Below are 13,754 nucleotides of genomic sequence, written 5' to 3'. Positions count from 1 at the left end.
AACAGCTGTTAAAGGTGCTGTAGGGAACTTTTGTAAAAATAAAGATTTTTTACATATTTGTTAAACCTGTTATTATGTCCTGACAGTAGAATATGAGACAGATAATTTGTGGAAAAAATCAAGCTCCTCTGGCTCCTCCCAGTGTCCTATTGCCATTTGCAGAAACTCCATCACTCCCGGTAAAAAATAACCAATCAGAGCTGCGGTCCGTAACTTTGTTTGTGTTCAAAATGTAGAAAAATGTATATAATAAGCGAGTACACCATGAATCCATTTTCCAAACCGTGTTTTTAGCTTGTCCTGAATCACTAGGGTGCACCTATAATAAGTGTTTATATTCGGACTATTTTAGATTGCTTCGGGGGTACCGCGGCGGAGTAACCCAGTACCTTTGTGATTCTTCATAGACATAAACAGAGAGAAGTAGTTCCGGCTACGATGTTCTTCCGCAAGACGCAAGCAGTTCTGTTTATTAACCGCTAGAGCGTCAAAAGTTACCTACCGCAGCTTTAAACATGGAGAAATATACTAAAATATTCATTAATTGTCACTCAGAAATTGCTTATAAAAAATCACAAAGAAATTGCAAGTTGGCAGCACACTGAATTAAATATGATATTTAAAAAAACTGAAATAGTATCTTCTTGTAAATCATGTTTTATTTACAGCTTTCAGTGTGAACCCATGAATGCATTGGTTATTGATTATGGATGGGTGCTGCTGCATGAAAGATCAGATTACAGCTTCTGAATGATTTCACAAGAAGGATGTTTTCTTGATTCATAACATTTTGCATTTTAAGTGTGATCTCATTTTATGATTTCTTATAGCATGAGCTGAGTCTGTGTGAATGAAAGCGTCCGTCCTAATTAAAGGTTTCAGTTGTGGTATCAGAAAGGAGCTACTGTAGTGTCCGTCTCACTGAGGCTGGTTTCAATAATGGAAGGGATCTGGAGCCGTATTAAATATGCATGAGACAGGGGCTCATCAAGACCCATCTCAAGTGTTTCAGACATCTGGCATTCTCAGCCTGCAAACCTATGAATAAGCAGAAGGACTCATTGTATTAAAATCACAGATCAGTGCACTTGTGCATTCGGCCTCCATGCACTCGCATATAAATGAACTGAATAAGTTTGAGACGGCTGTGTGAACTCTGGAGCTGGTTTCTGCCACAGGATAAAAAATAACAAAAGCAACATTTTATCTCATAATTCAGTTGTTTTCCTCACAAATCTGGAAAAAAGGTCAGAATTATGAGATATGTTAAATTTTTTTATGCCATGTCAGAAACGAAATAAAACTTTTTGAATTTGTCAGAATTTATAGAAAAAAGTCATAATTTCAAGATATAGACTCAAAAATCAGAGAAAAAAAGTCATGATTTTGAGAAATAAACTCCGAATTCAGAGAAAAAAAATCATAATTTGAGATATAAACCAAAAAGATTATGAGAAAAAGTTATGATTGCAAGATCCTAGAGTCCTGATTTCTGTAGATGAACTTCAATTGTAAACATCACATCCATAGACATTCTTAAATAAATCAATCTCCTAATTATTCTCATATTTGACAGTGTATTTCCCCACACGGCCCCTTGATGATGGCAGTATTAAAGGCGTGTTGTTGTAGCGTGTCCTCCGGAGCGGCAGGCGGCGCTGTGACGCGCACTGAACACACACGAGTCTCTGCAGGAAACACCGAGCAGCGGCGCACACGTGCTCACATCGGTAGGTCAAAATAACTCCGCTGATATAAACACACACTGACAGAGAACAGTGTGCACGAATTAGGGTTAAAACGAAAAGCCTGTGTGTATAAACACGTAACAGATCTGTGTGTTAGTGATGTTCTGTTTCGCAGTTTCACTTCAAGTCTTTCTCTTTCCTCTCTGTGTAAACAGCCTCAGATGTTCATACAGAAGTTTATTATTATTATTGATACGTCAGTGTTCTGTCAGCGGTGTGTTTAATGCACAGATTACACATTAAACATATAAAGGTTGATATTTGTATGTAATTATTCAGATAAGCCTCTTAATATGTGAGAATAAAACACGAGTTATATTTCACCTCTAAATCAAATAAAAAGTGCTTTGTGTTAATAAAATAAGCTTCATTTAGTACTTCATTTATAACACTTTATACAAAACAGTTTGTGTTAAAAAAAGCCTTGATCATGAATATAGGAAAGAATAAATTATGAATTGATTGATTCACAATTACATTAAAGTTGTGAAATAAAACCCTTTTTAAATCAATAAATAATTTAATATCTGTATATATAGTTAAACTTGATGCACTAAACTTTGTGTTACTAATTTATGCTTATTTTATTGTAACTTATGTTTTACTTTTTTATTGGATTTGTTATTAAACTTATGGAAATAAAAATAAAATATTAGTTTTTAAGTAAAGCACTTTAATTGTATGATGTGTTCTGTAATTGAATACATGTGAAGTGCAGGAACAAAAATTAATAAAAAACTAATAAAAATTACCAAAAAATAAACATTACTTGAACTTAAATTAAAATGAAAACAAAAAACAACATAAAAATTTAATTCAAAATATTAAGAAACCCCTAAATAGTTTATCAAATATACTAAAATGTTTCTTTTTCATTTAGTGTAACTTAATGTACTAAAATAACTGAAACTAAAATGAAATGTACAAAAACTATAATATATAAGTTTATATTAAGATAGAAAAAATGTAAATACAAAAATAACATTTTCAAAATATAATATATGTGTGTGTGTGTGTGTTTATATTTAAATAAAAAAGTACATATAAATATTTTAATGTTTATATTAAAAAGTAAATATACAAATAACATTTTCAAAACATTAAGAAAAACCAAAGAAGCATCTCAAGAACAGATTTTAAACTCAATTTACCAGACACTATTAGAGCTGAACTTCTTCTCGTATCAGACAGATGAGCTGAGTGATGCTACAGCGACAGATCCTGCACTTCCTGCGGCCCGTCACAAGATGTGTGTCACTTCCTGTCCCCCCCGCGCCTGCAGCTCCAAACACGCTCCTCCTCCGGAGAACGAGTCTCTGCTGGAGAACCTGTCCATCCTGGGAGTGGACCTGGCCTCGGCTCGCAGACGGCAGCCCGGCGTCCTGAGGAGACACCTGACCAACGAACAAGGCCTGGCGCACTTCCTGCAGAGCAAAGGAGCGGATCAGGAGACGGTGGCCAGCATCATCTCCCGCTTCCCGCGCTCCATCACACGCTCCTGCGAGCACCTGGAGGAGCGCTGGAGGCTGTGGAGGAACGTGTTCAGGAGCGACGCCGAGGTGCTGGGCGTCCTCTCGCGCTCGCCCGAGTCCTTCTTCCGCTCCAGCGACAACAAGAACCTGGAGGAGAACATCTGCTTCCTGATGACGCTGGGGATCACGGCTAGAGACCTGCACCGGCTGGTGACCACCGCGCCGAGGACCTTCTCCAACAGCGTGGAGCTCAACCGGAGCATGGTGGAGTTCCTGAAGAGCGTCTGCGTGAGCTTCGGCGGGAAGGACCCCGAGCGCTTCGCCCGAACCGTCATCTCCAGGAACCTGTACGTCTTCATCCGCAGCACCGGCCGCATCCGAGCCAACGTGGAGCTGCTCTCCGGATCCCTGAGGCTGAGCCACGCCGAAGCGCTGGCGTTGTTCCAGTCGCACGGCGCGCAGATCCTGGACGTCTCGCACGAGAGCCTGAAGAGGAACCTGGAGAGCCTGCGGACCAAGCTGCACTCGCTGGGCTGCGGCGAGGACGAGCTCAAGAGGATGATCCTCAACTATTCCCTGGTGCTGTTCGTCTCGTCCGAGCGTCTGAACCAGAAGCTGGACTGTCTGATGGACGGAGGGATCCACGTGCAGCAGGTCGTGCAGAAACCCAAGGTCCTGGACTTCAGCATCGACTGCATCAGACAGCGTCTGCACGACCTGCACGGACTCGGATACGACTTCCAGAAGAGCGGCATCGCTGTGCTCGACTCCAGCAGGAAGCGCTTCCTCGCTAAACTGGAGAGACTGAGCTCGGCCGAGAACGAAGACGCGCGCTCGCCCTCGTGACATCACGGGTGGGGTTTAATTTATTAATTTATGTTCCTAAAGAAGTGTCTTCAAAGTGTCTTCAAAATTTGTTCAAAAATACGGAAAAATAACAGTTATCTTGCATAATGTTATTAGAATATAAAATAATGGTTTCTATTTCAATATCTTTTAAAATATAATTTATTTCTGAGATGCAATGATTAATTTCCATCACCATTGCTCCAGTATAAAGTGTCACATGATCTTTTAGAAATCATGATAATATACTGATTTATTATTTTATATTTCACTTTTTTTTTGGAAACTGCTGTATTTTTTTTTTTAGGATTCTTTGGTGAATAAAAAGTTAAATAGAACAGCATTTAATCAAAATATAAATATTTATTAATAATATAAATGTTTGCTATCACTTCTTATCATTTTAACACATCCTCACTGAATCAAAGTTTTAATTTCTTTCAAAAAACAAGAAAGAATATAAATGTGCTGACCCCAAACATTTGAACTGTTGTGTATATTGTTTGAAAAGATTTGTGTTCTAAATAAACGCTCTTCTATTTAACTTTTTGTTCATCAAAGAATCCTGAAGATAAGTATCACAGTTTCCACAAAAATGTCATTTTCAGTACTGATAATAAATCATCATATTTTCATGATTTCTGAAGATCATGTGGCACTGAAGACTGGAAGAATGATGCTGAAAATACAGCGGAGCATCACTGAAATAAATTACACTTTAATGTATATTAAAATAAAAAAATGTTATTTCACATCATAGTAATATTTCACAATATTACTGATTTTTCTGTGTTTCTGATCAAATAAATGCAGAGTTGATGAACAGAAGACGCTTCTGTAAAAACATTAAATATAATTCTGATTCCAGTGTACATTTAAAATGATTTATTTTCTTTAAATGTTTATTTTTCGTCCAAATAGTTGTGAGAAATGAGTTCTTAATAAACAAATACGATAAATGAGCTGAATCAGGATAAATGCACTAGAAGACTCTGTATATTGTTCAAGAACATTAAAACCCCTGTATTTGTAGCTTTTTGCTGTGTTTGTTTGATGGTTTGAACCATGTGTCAACATACATAAATGTGTAAAAACGATGTTTTGAGTTATTAATTTAAAATGTGCACACATTAATGATTAGCACTGGGTCTATTAATTGATACTTGTTTGTGAAATGCTAAAAACTGCGGAAATAAAGTCTGAAAATCTAAATGAATCAAAGAAGAAGAGATGTTAATGAATTCACGCGCTTCTGCCCATAACAAATGCGCGTCTTTCTCGGTGCGCGCGCAAATTCTGATAAACTTGTTATATATTTCATTGTTTGATCGAAATTATTGTTCGGGACAATATGTAACACTGACACTAGGCTCCTTTTAGAAAGTACTGGGCTTTACTGTTTCGTGCTTCTGGTTCATTTATAATCCTGCAATGTTTGATCCGGGTCGTGCTGAAGCGGAACTGCGCCGCGGTGTGTTCGTGTTTCCGGTCGGACACGTTTGAGCGTCGCGCAGCCGCAGATCGCATGTGCGGCCCGAGTCTTCACTGGCAGGTGGGTAAAGATCAATAAACATGATCAGATATGAGTCTGAATCTATCGTAGAGCTGCTGTATGATCGCTGTTATACCAGACACGTGCACGCGCCTCACATACGCGCTTTGTTTTCGACTCTCCGACACTTGTAACCCCTTTAATCCCGTCGATCTCAGTAAAACCAGTCTCGAGGCTCTAGACTTTAAAGGTTTCAATTTGAGATTTTTCAGTTTTAGGTCAATTATAATCATAGTGACATATAAAGTTAACTTTATTTCATAACCAGTGTCTTATCCGAGCCTGAAATGAAACTTTATGTATGTAATAACGGTTGTTTTGATCTTTTAGAGACACCACCGACCCTGAAATAATATGATCCTCATAATATAAAGATCATATTATATTAACTGGGAAATATTTAGTTAATCTTAGTATTTTTTCTTAGTGTTGTACTATTGGATTTATTATAGATTTTTCTCATTTTATAATTGTATTTAATAATTTATTTACTTTTATATCTTTATTTTTTTTACCAGTTTCTTTTAATTCATTTTATTAAAATTAAAGTATATGTTAAAAAATTATTTTAATAATTTATACATTTTTAACAATTTTCTTTAGAAAATTATCTTCAACCTTTTATTTTAAATATATTATAGTAGTTTTCTATTTTTATTTCAGTAGCATTTTAATTATTTAGCTATATCTTTATTTATTTATTTTTTAGTAATTTAACTTTTTATATTAAATATATTTTAGTCGATTTTCTAATCTGTTTTTATTTTAGTCACATTTTAATCATTTGATTATCTTTATATATTTTGTAAATTATTTCTTTATATATATATATATTTTTTTTAATGTATTTCAATAGATTTAAAAAAAATTATTTCAGTCACATTTTAATCATTTATCTTTATTTTTTTTAATTTCTTAAGATATTTTATCCTTTTATTTTAAATATATTTTAATAGTTATTTTTTTCCTATTTTTATTTCAGTCAAATATGTAATATTTGAAGCTGTTCTCTCGACTGTCCCTCAGTTTAAAAGCCCCAGTGTTATCTCCATCACATGTAAATGGACTGGTCACTGTTCATATGTGAAGATGGATGTTTCTGCACAGAACCCTGTTCTCTTGACCAGTGCATTTGTGTGTGTGTGTGTGTGTGTGTGCAGGTGTGTGTTGAGGATGGAGTCGGCTGTGGAGCAGCAGAGAGGCACAGCGCTCATCAAAGAGCAGTAGGTCACACACATCAGCTCTTGATTTGATAATCAAGTCCAGCTTCTCTGAGTGTTTCTGCGTCTCTCCAGGTTCCTCACCACTAAAGACAAGTTCCATGAGTTTCTGGCGTCGGGCCGGCCGCGTCCCAGCCGAGATGAAGCAGACGGAGACTCGGAGGAACCCTCGGGAGAACCAGAGAAGAAGAAGGTCAAGCTGGACAGAGAAGACGACGAGAAGCAGAAGAAGAAGAAGATGAGAGGACAGAATAAATCCAGACCTCACATCAAACCTCAGAGCTATGAAGAGAGACGTCTGTGTCCCTCCATCGTCCAGGTCACACATGTTTATAGATACGCTTGAGTGTGTGTGAGCTGTTCTTCTGTTGTTTGAAGCGCGACTGAAGCAGATGTGTGTGTGTCTCCTCCAGGAGCGAGACACGAAGTGCTTCTACGGAGATAAATGCCGCTTCCTGCACGACGTGAGCGAGTACCTGTCCAGTAAAGCGCAGGATCTGGGCGATCAGTGTCCCCTGTTCAACAGCTTCGGCTGGTGTCAGTACGGACTCACCTGCAGGTTCTCTAAAGCTCACACCAGCCCCGAGCTGAAGAACCTGAGGAACCAGGATGTGTGCGGACGCTCCACAGACACCGTCACCAACCTCCTGGACAAAGACCTGCAGAGACGCCTGCGGAAGAAGCAGGAGCGCTTCCCCGGAGCCGAGGCGTTCCTGAAGAGCGTGGGCCGCGGAGAGAAACCTGCTGCTCCCGGAGCGGACACAGCGGTTCGCTGCTAAACACAACACACACCTCCGATTTATCAGACATTCGGTGAAAGCTAAGGTTTATTCTCCTGGATTGCAGGACGCTGCTGTTCCTCCGGTGAAGACGCTGGGGCCGATCACAGACGCTGACATCATCAAGCTGCGCCCGTCTGAAAAGAAACAGGTTCGTCTGGAAGAACATACTACTTTATTGAAGCGATGCAATGTTGATTTGTGATGTCACATGTATTTGTCACATGACGCGTCTCGTGTATCTCAGGTGGACTTCAGAGACAAGCTGTATCTGGCTCCTCTCACTACGGTAAACTCTCAGTGTTACTCTTCATGCACGGTCTGTAAGAACCCGGCTCATCCCGTGTGTGTGTGTGTGTGTGTGGTGCAGTGTGGGAACCTGCCGTTCAGGCGCGTGTGCAAGCGCTTCGGAGCAGACATCACGTGTGGAGAGATGGCCATGTGCACGAACCTGCTGCAGGGTCAGACGTCTGAATGGGCTCTGCTCAAGAGACACGCTTCTGAAGATGTGTTCGGCGTTCAGGTACGAGACCCGGTGTCCTGACATTTTATCCTACCCTGTCAGATTTTCCTACCCGGGTTTACTGCGCACGCGCACATCAATATCGCGTCCTTAGTCTCATGCTAAACAACGATATTTAATGTATCTGCATTACTGTAAGGGTAGGTTTAGGGTTGGGGTAGGTGTAGACTTTAATAAAAAACGCAATCTAATTGGTAGGAACTAATATTTATTGTTGGTTTCCTGTAACTGTATCCCTTCTAGCTACAACCGCGAATATAACACATAATTACTGTATTTGTAGTACTGTAAGGGTATGATTAGGGTTGTGGTAGGTGTAGACATTAATAAATCATAACTTTACAGTAGCATTTTTCGTTGTACCCACTGTTTTAGTGGGAGGTAGGAAAATCTGACAGCGTAGGACAAATCGACAGAACACCGGTCGTGACTCACATCACTGCAGGAACACATCACAGTGCAAGAGTTAATGCTGGGTGTGTCTTATAAACATGGGATTTGAAGAAGTTGTTCCAGTTTGTACGGCTGAATAATTTAGCCAACGTTTTGTGATTTATATACTGTATCAATATGGATATAAAATAATATTTGCTATTATTATTCTAATTATTACTTAAAAAAATTAATAAACGCAAAATAAATATTGCTATTATAGTATTACACTTAAAAATAAAGCAAAAAAATATATTTTTTAATTAATTATTTTATAATTTTATTATGAATGTTTTTTTTATTACTTTTTTAGTATATTATTATTTTAGTTTATTATTTACTCAATGCATTTATTAATTTGCATCGTTCATACAAATAAACCAGATGTGACATCTCAAATTTTTATTATTTATTCATTTATTTCTTCAATGCATTATTGATTTGCATGGATGTGACATCACAAATTAATTCCATATTATTTTATTTATTTATATTTTATTGTTTGATGCATTTTTGCCTTCCATCCCACAGAGCGAATCAACCAGATGTGATTTATTTTATTTATCCTCATTACAGGAAGGTTTACAATCCAATTAATTAATAATTTAATTAATTAAATGGCAGCCTTTGTAGTTTAATAATCACACTGATATTCAGTTTTCGTTCAAGACTCGTAAATAATGCCAAACTGTGTCCATGTGTTGATACGTTATCACTATTAATGAACCTCATGTTCCTGTGAAATAATAAAACCACACATACAACTACATAAAGACATGAAGACGTGTCCAGAGGGTAATTTAAGACTGAAAAGGTTTGTGCTCATGCTCAGTTATTATATCTGTTAATTCTCACACAGCTGGAAGGCTGTTTTCCGGACACGATGACCCGATGTGCCGAGCTGCTCAATCAGTACGTCGATGTGGATTTTGTGGATATAAACTCGGGCTGCCCCATCGACCTCGTTTACAAGAAGGTGATTTGCTGACACCACGCCATTTAGCTGCTATCTGAGATTCCTTTAGGGCTTTAAAGTCTATAAAGGGTTGTGTTTTGTGATTTTTGGCAATTGATTTCTGTGTCTTCAGGGCGGAGGATGTGGCCTCATGACACGAACCAGCAAGTTTGAGCAGATCGTGAGGGGCATGACCTCTGTAAGTGTTTTCTCGGTGTTGAAGCGTGTTTCGGGGGGACGTGTCACTCACTGTCGTATTCACAGGTGCTGGACGTTCCTCTCACGGTTAAGATCCGCACCGGAGTCCAGCAGAACTGTAACATCGCACACAAGCTGATCCCTGAGATGAAGAAGTGGGGCGTGTCGCTCGTCACGGTACGAACCTTTTAATTCATTTTACTAAAAAAATACTGAAATAACTTACTGAACTACAAAAACTGATGCTTTACTCAGTATTTCTGTCTTGTTTTTCAGTGCAAATGTCTAGAAATTTAAATCTAAATACATTTATCTTAAGCAGTCCTTTTTTTAAAGCAATTCTGAGTTTATATCTCGCAATTCCCTTTTTTTCCTCACAATTTCTGATTTGCTTCTCAACATTTCTGATCCAATATTTTTCTCGCAATTCTGACTTTCTCACAATTCTGTTTTGTTGCCCAATTCAATTTTTTTCTCTCAATACTGATTTACGTCTCACAATTCCCTTTTTCTCGCAATTCTGATTTTGTTCAATTCCCATTTTTTCCCTAATTCTGATTTACATCTCACAATTCTGATTTTGTTGCACAACAACCAATTTTTCTTGCAAAATCTGACTCACAATTTGATTTTTTTCCTCACAATTTTGATTTACATCTCACAATTGAGTTTGTTGTGCATTTCCAATTTTTTCTCGCAATTCTCACTTAATCTCACAATTCTGATTTACATCTCGCAATGGAGTTTGTTGCGCATTTCCCATTTTTTCTCGCAATTCTGATTTACAAATCGCAATGGAGTTTGTTGCGCATTTCCCATTGTTTCTTGCAATTCTGATTTACATCTCGCAATTTAGTTTGTTGCGCATTTCCAATTTTTTCTCGCAATTCTCATAATTCTGATTTACATCTCGCAATGGAGTTTGTTGCGCATTTCCCATTTTTTCCTCACAATTCTGATTTACATCTCGCAATGGAGTTTGTTGCGCATTTCCCATTTTTTTCTCGCAATTCTGACTTAATCTCTCAATTCTGATTTACATCTCGCAATGGAGTTTGTTGCGCATTTCCCATTTTTTTTCTCGCAATTCTGATTTACATCTCGCAATGGAGTTTGTTGCGCTTTTCCCATTTTTTCTCACAATTCTGATTTACATCTCGCAATGGAGTTTGTTGCGCATTTCCCATTTGTTTTCGCAATTCTCACTTAATCTCACAATTCTGATTTACATCTCGCAATGGAGTTTGTTGCGCATTTCCCATTTTTTCTCGCAATTCTGATTTACATCTCGCAATGGAGTTTGTTGGCCATTTCTCCTTGCAATTCATTTTCATCTCACAATTAATTTTTTTTACTTGCAATTCTTATTTTCTCTCGTAATTCTTACTTTCTCAATTCTAAGTATACATCTCGCAGTTCTGACTTTTTTCTTGCGAGTTTGTCTCACAATTAGAATTGTACTGGAAAACAGGGCAAAAACATTTAGGAAGCTATTGATTTTTTTTACTTAATGAATTTAAAACTTTATTCTGATTTAAGACCTTTTAACGATTCAGTCATTGTTTACTCGCCGTGATCAGGATGCTTCATTGAGTCTGTTTCTCCACAGTTACACGGCAGATCACGCGAACAGCGTTACACGAAGTCGGCTGACTGGGAATACATCGACACCTGCTCAAAACTGGCCGCTCCCGTACCATTGTTCGGTAAATACACTGACGCAGACTGAAGATGCAGGTTCCAGTGCAAACGCTTGACAGTGCAGCTGTTTCCTGCAGGTAACGGAGATATCCTGTCGTATGAAGACGCCATGAAGGCCAGAGAGACTGGAGTGTCTGGGATCATGGTGGCCAGGTCAGTCTGCATCATCATCACCATCATCATCATCTGTGGCGGCTCTGAATGAACTACTTCCTGTTTGCAGGGGTGCGCTGATCAAGCCATGGCTCTTCACTGAGATCAAGGAGAACAGACACTGGGACATTTCCTCCGGAGAGCGTCTGGACATCCTGCGAGACTTCACCAACTACGGCCTCGAGCACTGGGGCTCCGACACGCAGGGCGTCGAGAAGACACGCAACTTCCTGTTGGAGTGGCTCTCCTTCCTGTGCAGGTGATGGGTTTAATAGGGGTTATTCCACACTGAAATTGATATTCTGTGGTCATTTACTCGCCCTCATGACGTTCAAATTTAACTATGACGTCAGAACCCAGAAGACATCAATAATAAGAGAAAGTGTTTGTGTTTGTGTGGTGTTCAGGTATATTCCTGTGGGTCTGTTGGAGCGCGTCCCGCAGAAGATCAACGAGCGTCCGCCGTTCTACCTGGGCCGAGATTACATGGAGTCTCTGATGGCCAGCCAACACGTGGACGACTGGATCCACATCAGGTGAGTTAGTCTTTCTGACCAGAAGGCATGCAATTAAAAGATCCTGGATGTGCTGCTTAAAACATGGATCAAACAGATCCAGTTAGTCTAATATTGTTAAATGTATTAAAACATGTCTTTGTATTTTTTGCAGTGAGATGCTGTTGGGTCCCGTACCTAAAAACTTCAGTTTTCTGCCCAAACACAAAGCAAACGCTTATTAACGACTTCCAGCTGCAGTTAAAGTCTATGGTTATTGAACAGAATGCTTTTTTTTTTCATTATATATCTAGTTTATGGATTTCATGATGTAAGTGGAAGCTGTTTATATTCAGGTTGAGTTTTAAAGGTGTGTGTGTGTGAGACGCAGAACGGATCGACAGAATAAAGCTGTAAATCATGGTGTTATTAAAGAGAATAAAGTCAGATACTCACTAATGACTGCAGCTCACATTTAATCACCCGTTGAATCTGAAGAGATCATGTGCTCTAGTGGAAAACACATTGACATGGCATTTTGTACAGTTAGCATCATATAATGAACGCAAAACAGGAGTTTTAACTGTGCCAGTGTTTATTAATGGTCAGTGATTTCATTCAGATTACACAAACTCACTGAATATAGTGCTGTTATTAAACCAATGCCAAATGTTCTGTGATACAAACCCTCAGGCTGCACCAATCACAGCCTCTGAAGATCATGTGGGCGGAGCTACTGTCAGAGGAGGAGGGGTTTGTCACACAAACAAAAATGCCAATGTGGAACTGACCTCTGACCTGTGATTTTAAGCAGTGAAAATATGTTTGTAAACAAGGAAGTCCGTTTCTGCCACCAAATGCAAAATAAAAGAACTTATTTTTGTCTCATAATATAGAGAGAAAAAGTCAGAATTGTGCAATATAAAGTCCAAATTGTTATATAACAATATTTCACAATTACTATTCTTTTAAGACGTGATGGAGACAGACTTCCATAGTAAGTGAGCTAAAAATCAGTCATGGAGTTTCATTAAGGTTGCTTTGCATCAAAAGTTTACAAGAATAAAAATATATTTACTTTTTTTTTTTTTTTGCATGTGAAATGCAAACTGTGAATATTTGACTATATTAAAGCTTCAGCAGTCACCAGCACTTTTGATAGGGTCCTGACCTCTTCTGTCTTCATCATCGATTCCTAACAGACACTGATCAGTCACGTGACATTCACAAGTCAAAGAATCCTGACGGGTCAGCATCATCACCTCTGACCTCTGACCTCAGGTCTGTCATGTAAGGCACAGATCAATACAAACAGGTTATATCTCATTAATGCAGCTCAATAATATCAGTCTGTTGTGATGCTGTGAGAACACACTCCTTTCAATGAAACACAAACACACTTAGAGAATGTGAAGTACTCTTTTGCATAAAGTACCAATTTTAAGTTCGGATAACCTCCAACTTGTCTTAGATCCCCAAAATGTTTGTGAAATGTAAACATAAAAATTGCGATTAAGGAATATGCAAAAAAAATATACGATTTTGTATTCTCTAAACATTTCTTAAGAACGCCCTTATCTTTTTTTCTTAAGATTATCTAATATACTATAATCCAATTTTTTTTTTTGAGGGAACAAAAATAAATGGAAAAATAGTTAATTATTTGAAAGATACCTGGATG

The 13,754-nt window shown here is 38.3% G+C and overlaps 2 protein-coding genes across 2 annotated transcripts; both read left to right on the top strand.

Annotated features, from left to right (window-relative positions):
- Positions 1-1,625: 1,625 nt before the first annotated feature.
- Positions 1,626-4,730, top strand: LOC113062506 (transcription termination factor 1, mitochondrial-like). The gene is made up of 2 exons (XM_026232409.1): positions 1,626-1,730; positions 2,936-4,730. The coding sequence occupies exon 2, from the start codon at positions 2,996-2,998 to the stop codon at positions 4,064-4,066; it is 1,071 nt and encodes a 356-aa protein (XP_026088194.1). The 5' UTR covers positions 1,626-1,730; positions 2,936-2,995; the 3' UTR covers positions 4,067-4,730.
- Positions 4,731-5,551: 821 nt separating this feature from the next.
- LOC113062496 (tRNA-dihydrouridine(47) synthase [NAD(P)(+)]-like) lies at positions 5,552-12,532 on the top strand. Its single transcript, XM_026232396.1, has 15 exons — positions 5,552-5,618; positions 6,779-6,841; positions 6,914-7,157; positions 7,252-7,605; positions 7,685-7,768; positions 7,865-7,906; positions 7,988-8,140; positions 9,432-9,548; positions 9,661-9,726; positions 9,792-9,902; positions 11,335-11,431; positions 11,504-11,579; positions 11,650-11,838; positions 11,987-12,115; positions 12,249-12,532. Exons 2-15 carry the CDS (start codon positions 6,792-6,794, stop codon positions 12,316-12,318), a joined length of 1,782 nt encoding a protein of 593 aa, XP_026088181.1. The 5' UTR covers positions 5,552-5,618; positions 6,779-6,791; the 3' UTR covers positions 12,319-12,532.
- Positions 12,533-13,754: the final 1,222 nt, after the last annotated feature.

The sequence above is a fragment of the Carassius auratus genome, chromosome 44, assembly GCF_003368295.1.
Source record: "Carassius auratus strain Wakin chromosome 44, ASM336829v1, whole genome shotgun sequence".
Classification (NCBI taxonomy): Eukaryota; Metazoa; Chordata; class Actinopteri; order Cypriniformes; family Cyprinidae; genus Carassius; species Carassius auratus.
The sequence above is the reverse complement of the archived record's forward strand: the minus strand, read 5'-3'. Positions and strand labels throughout refer to the sequence as shown.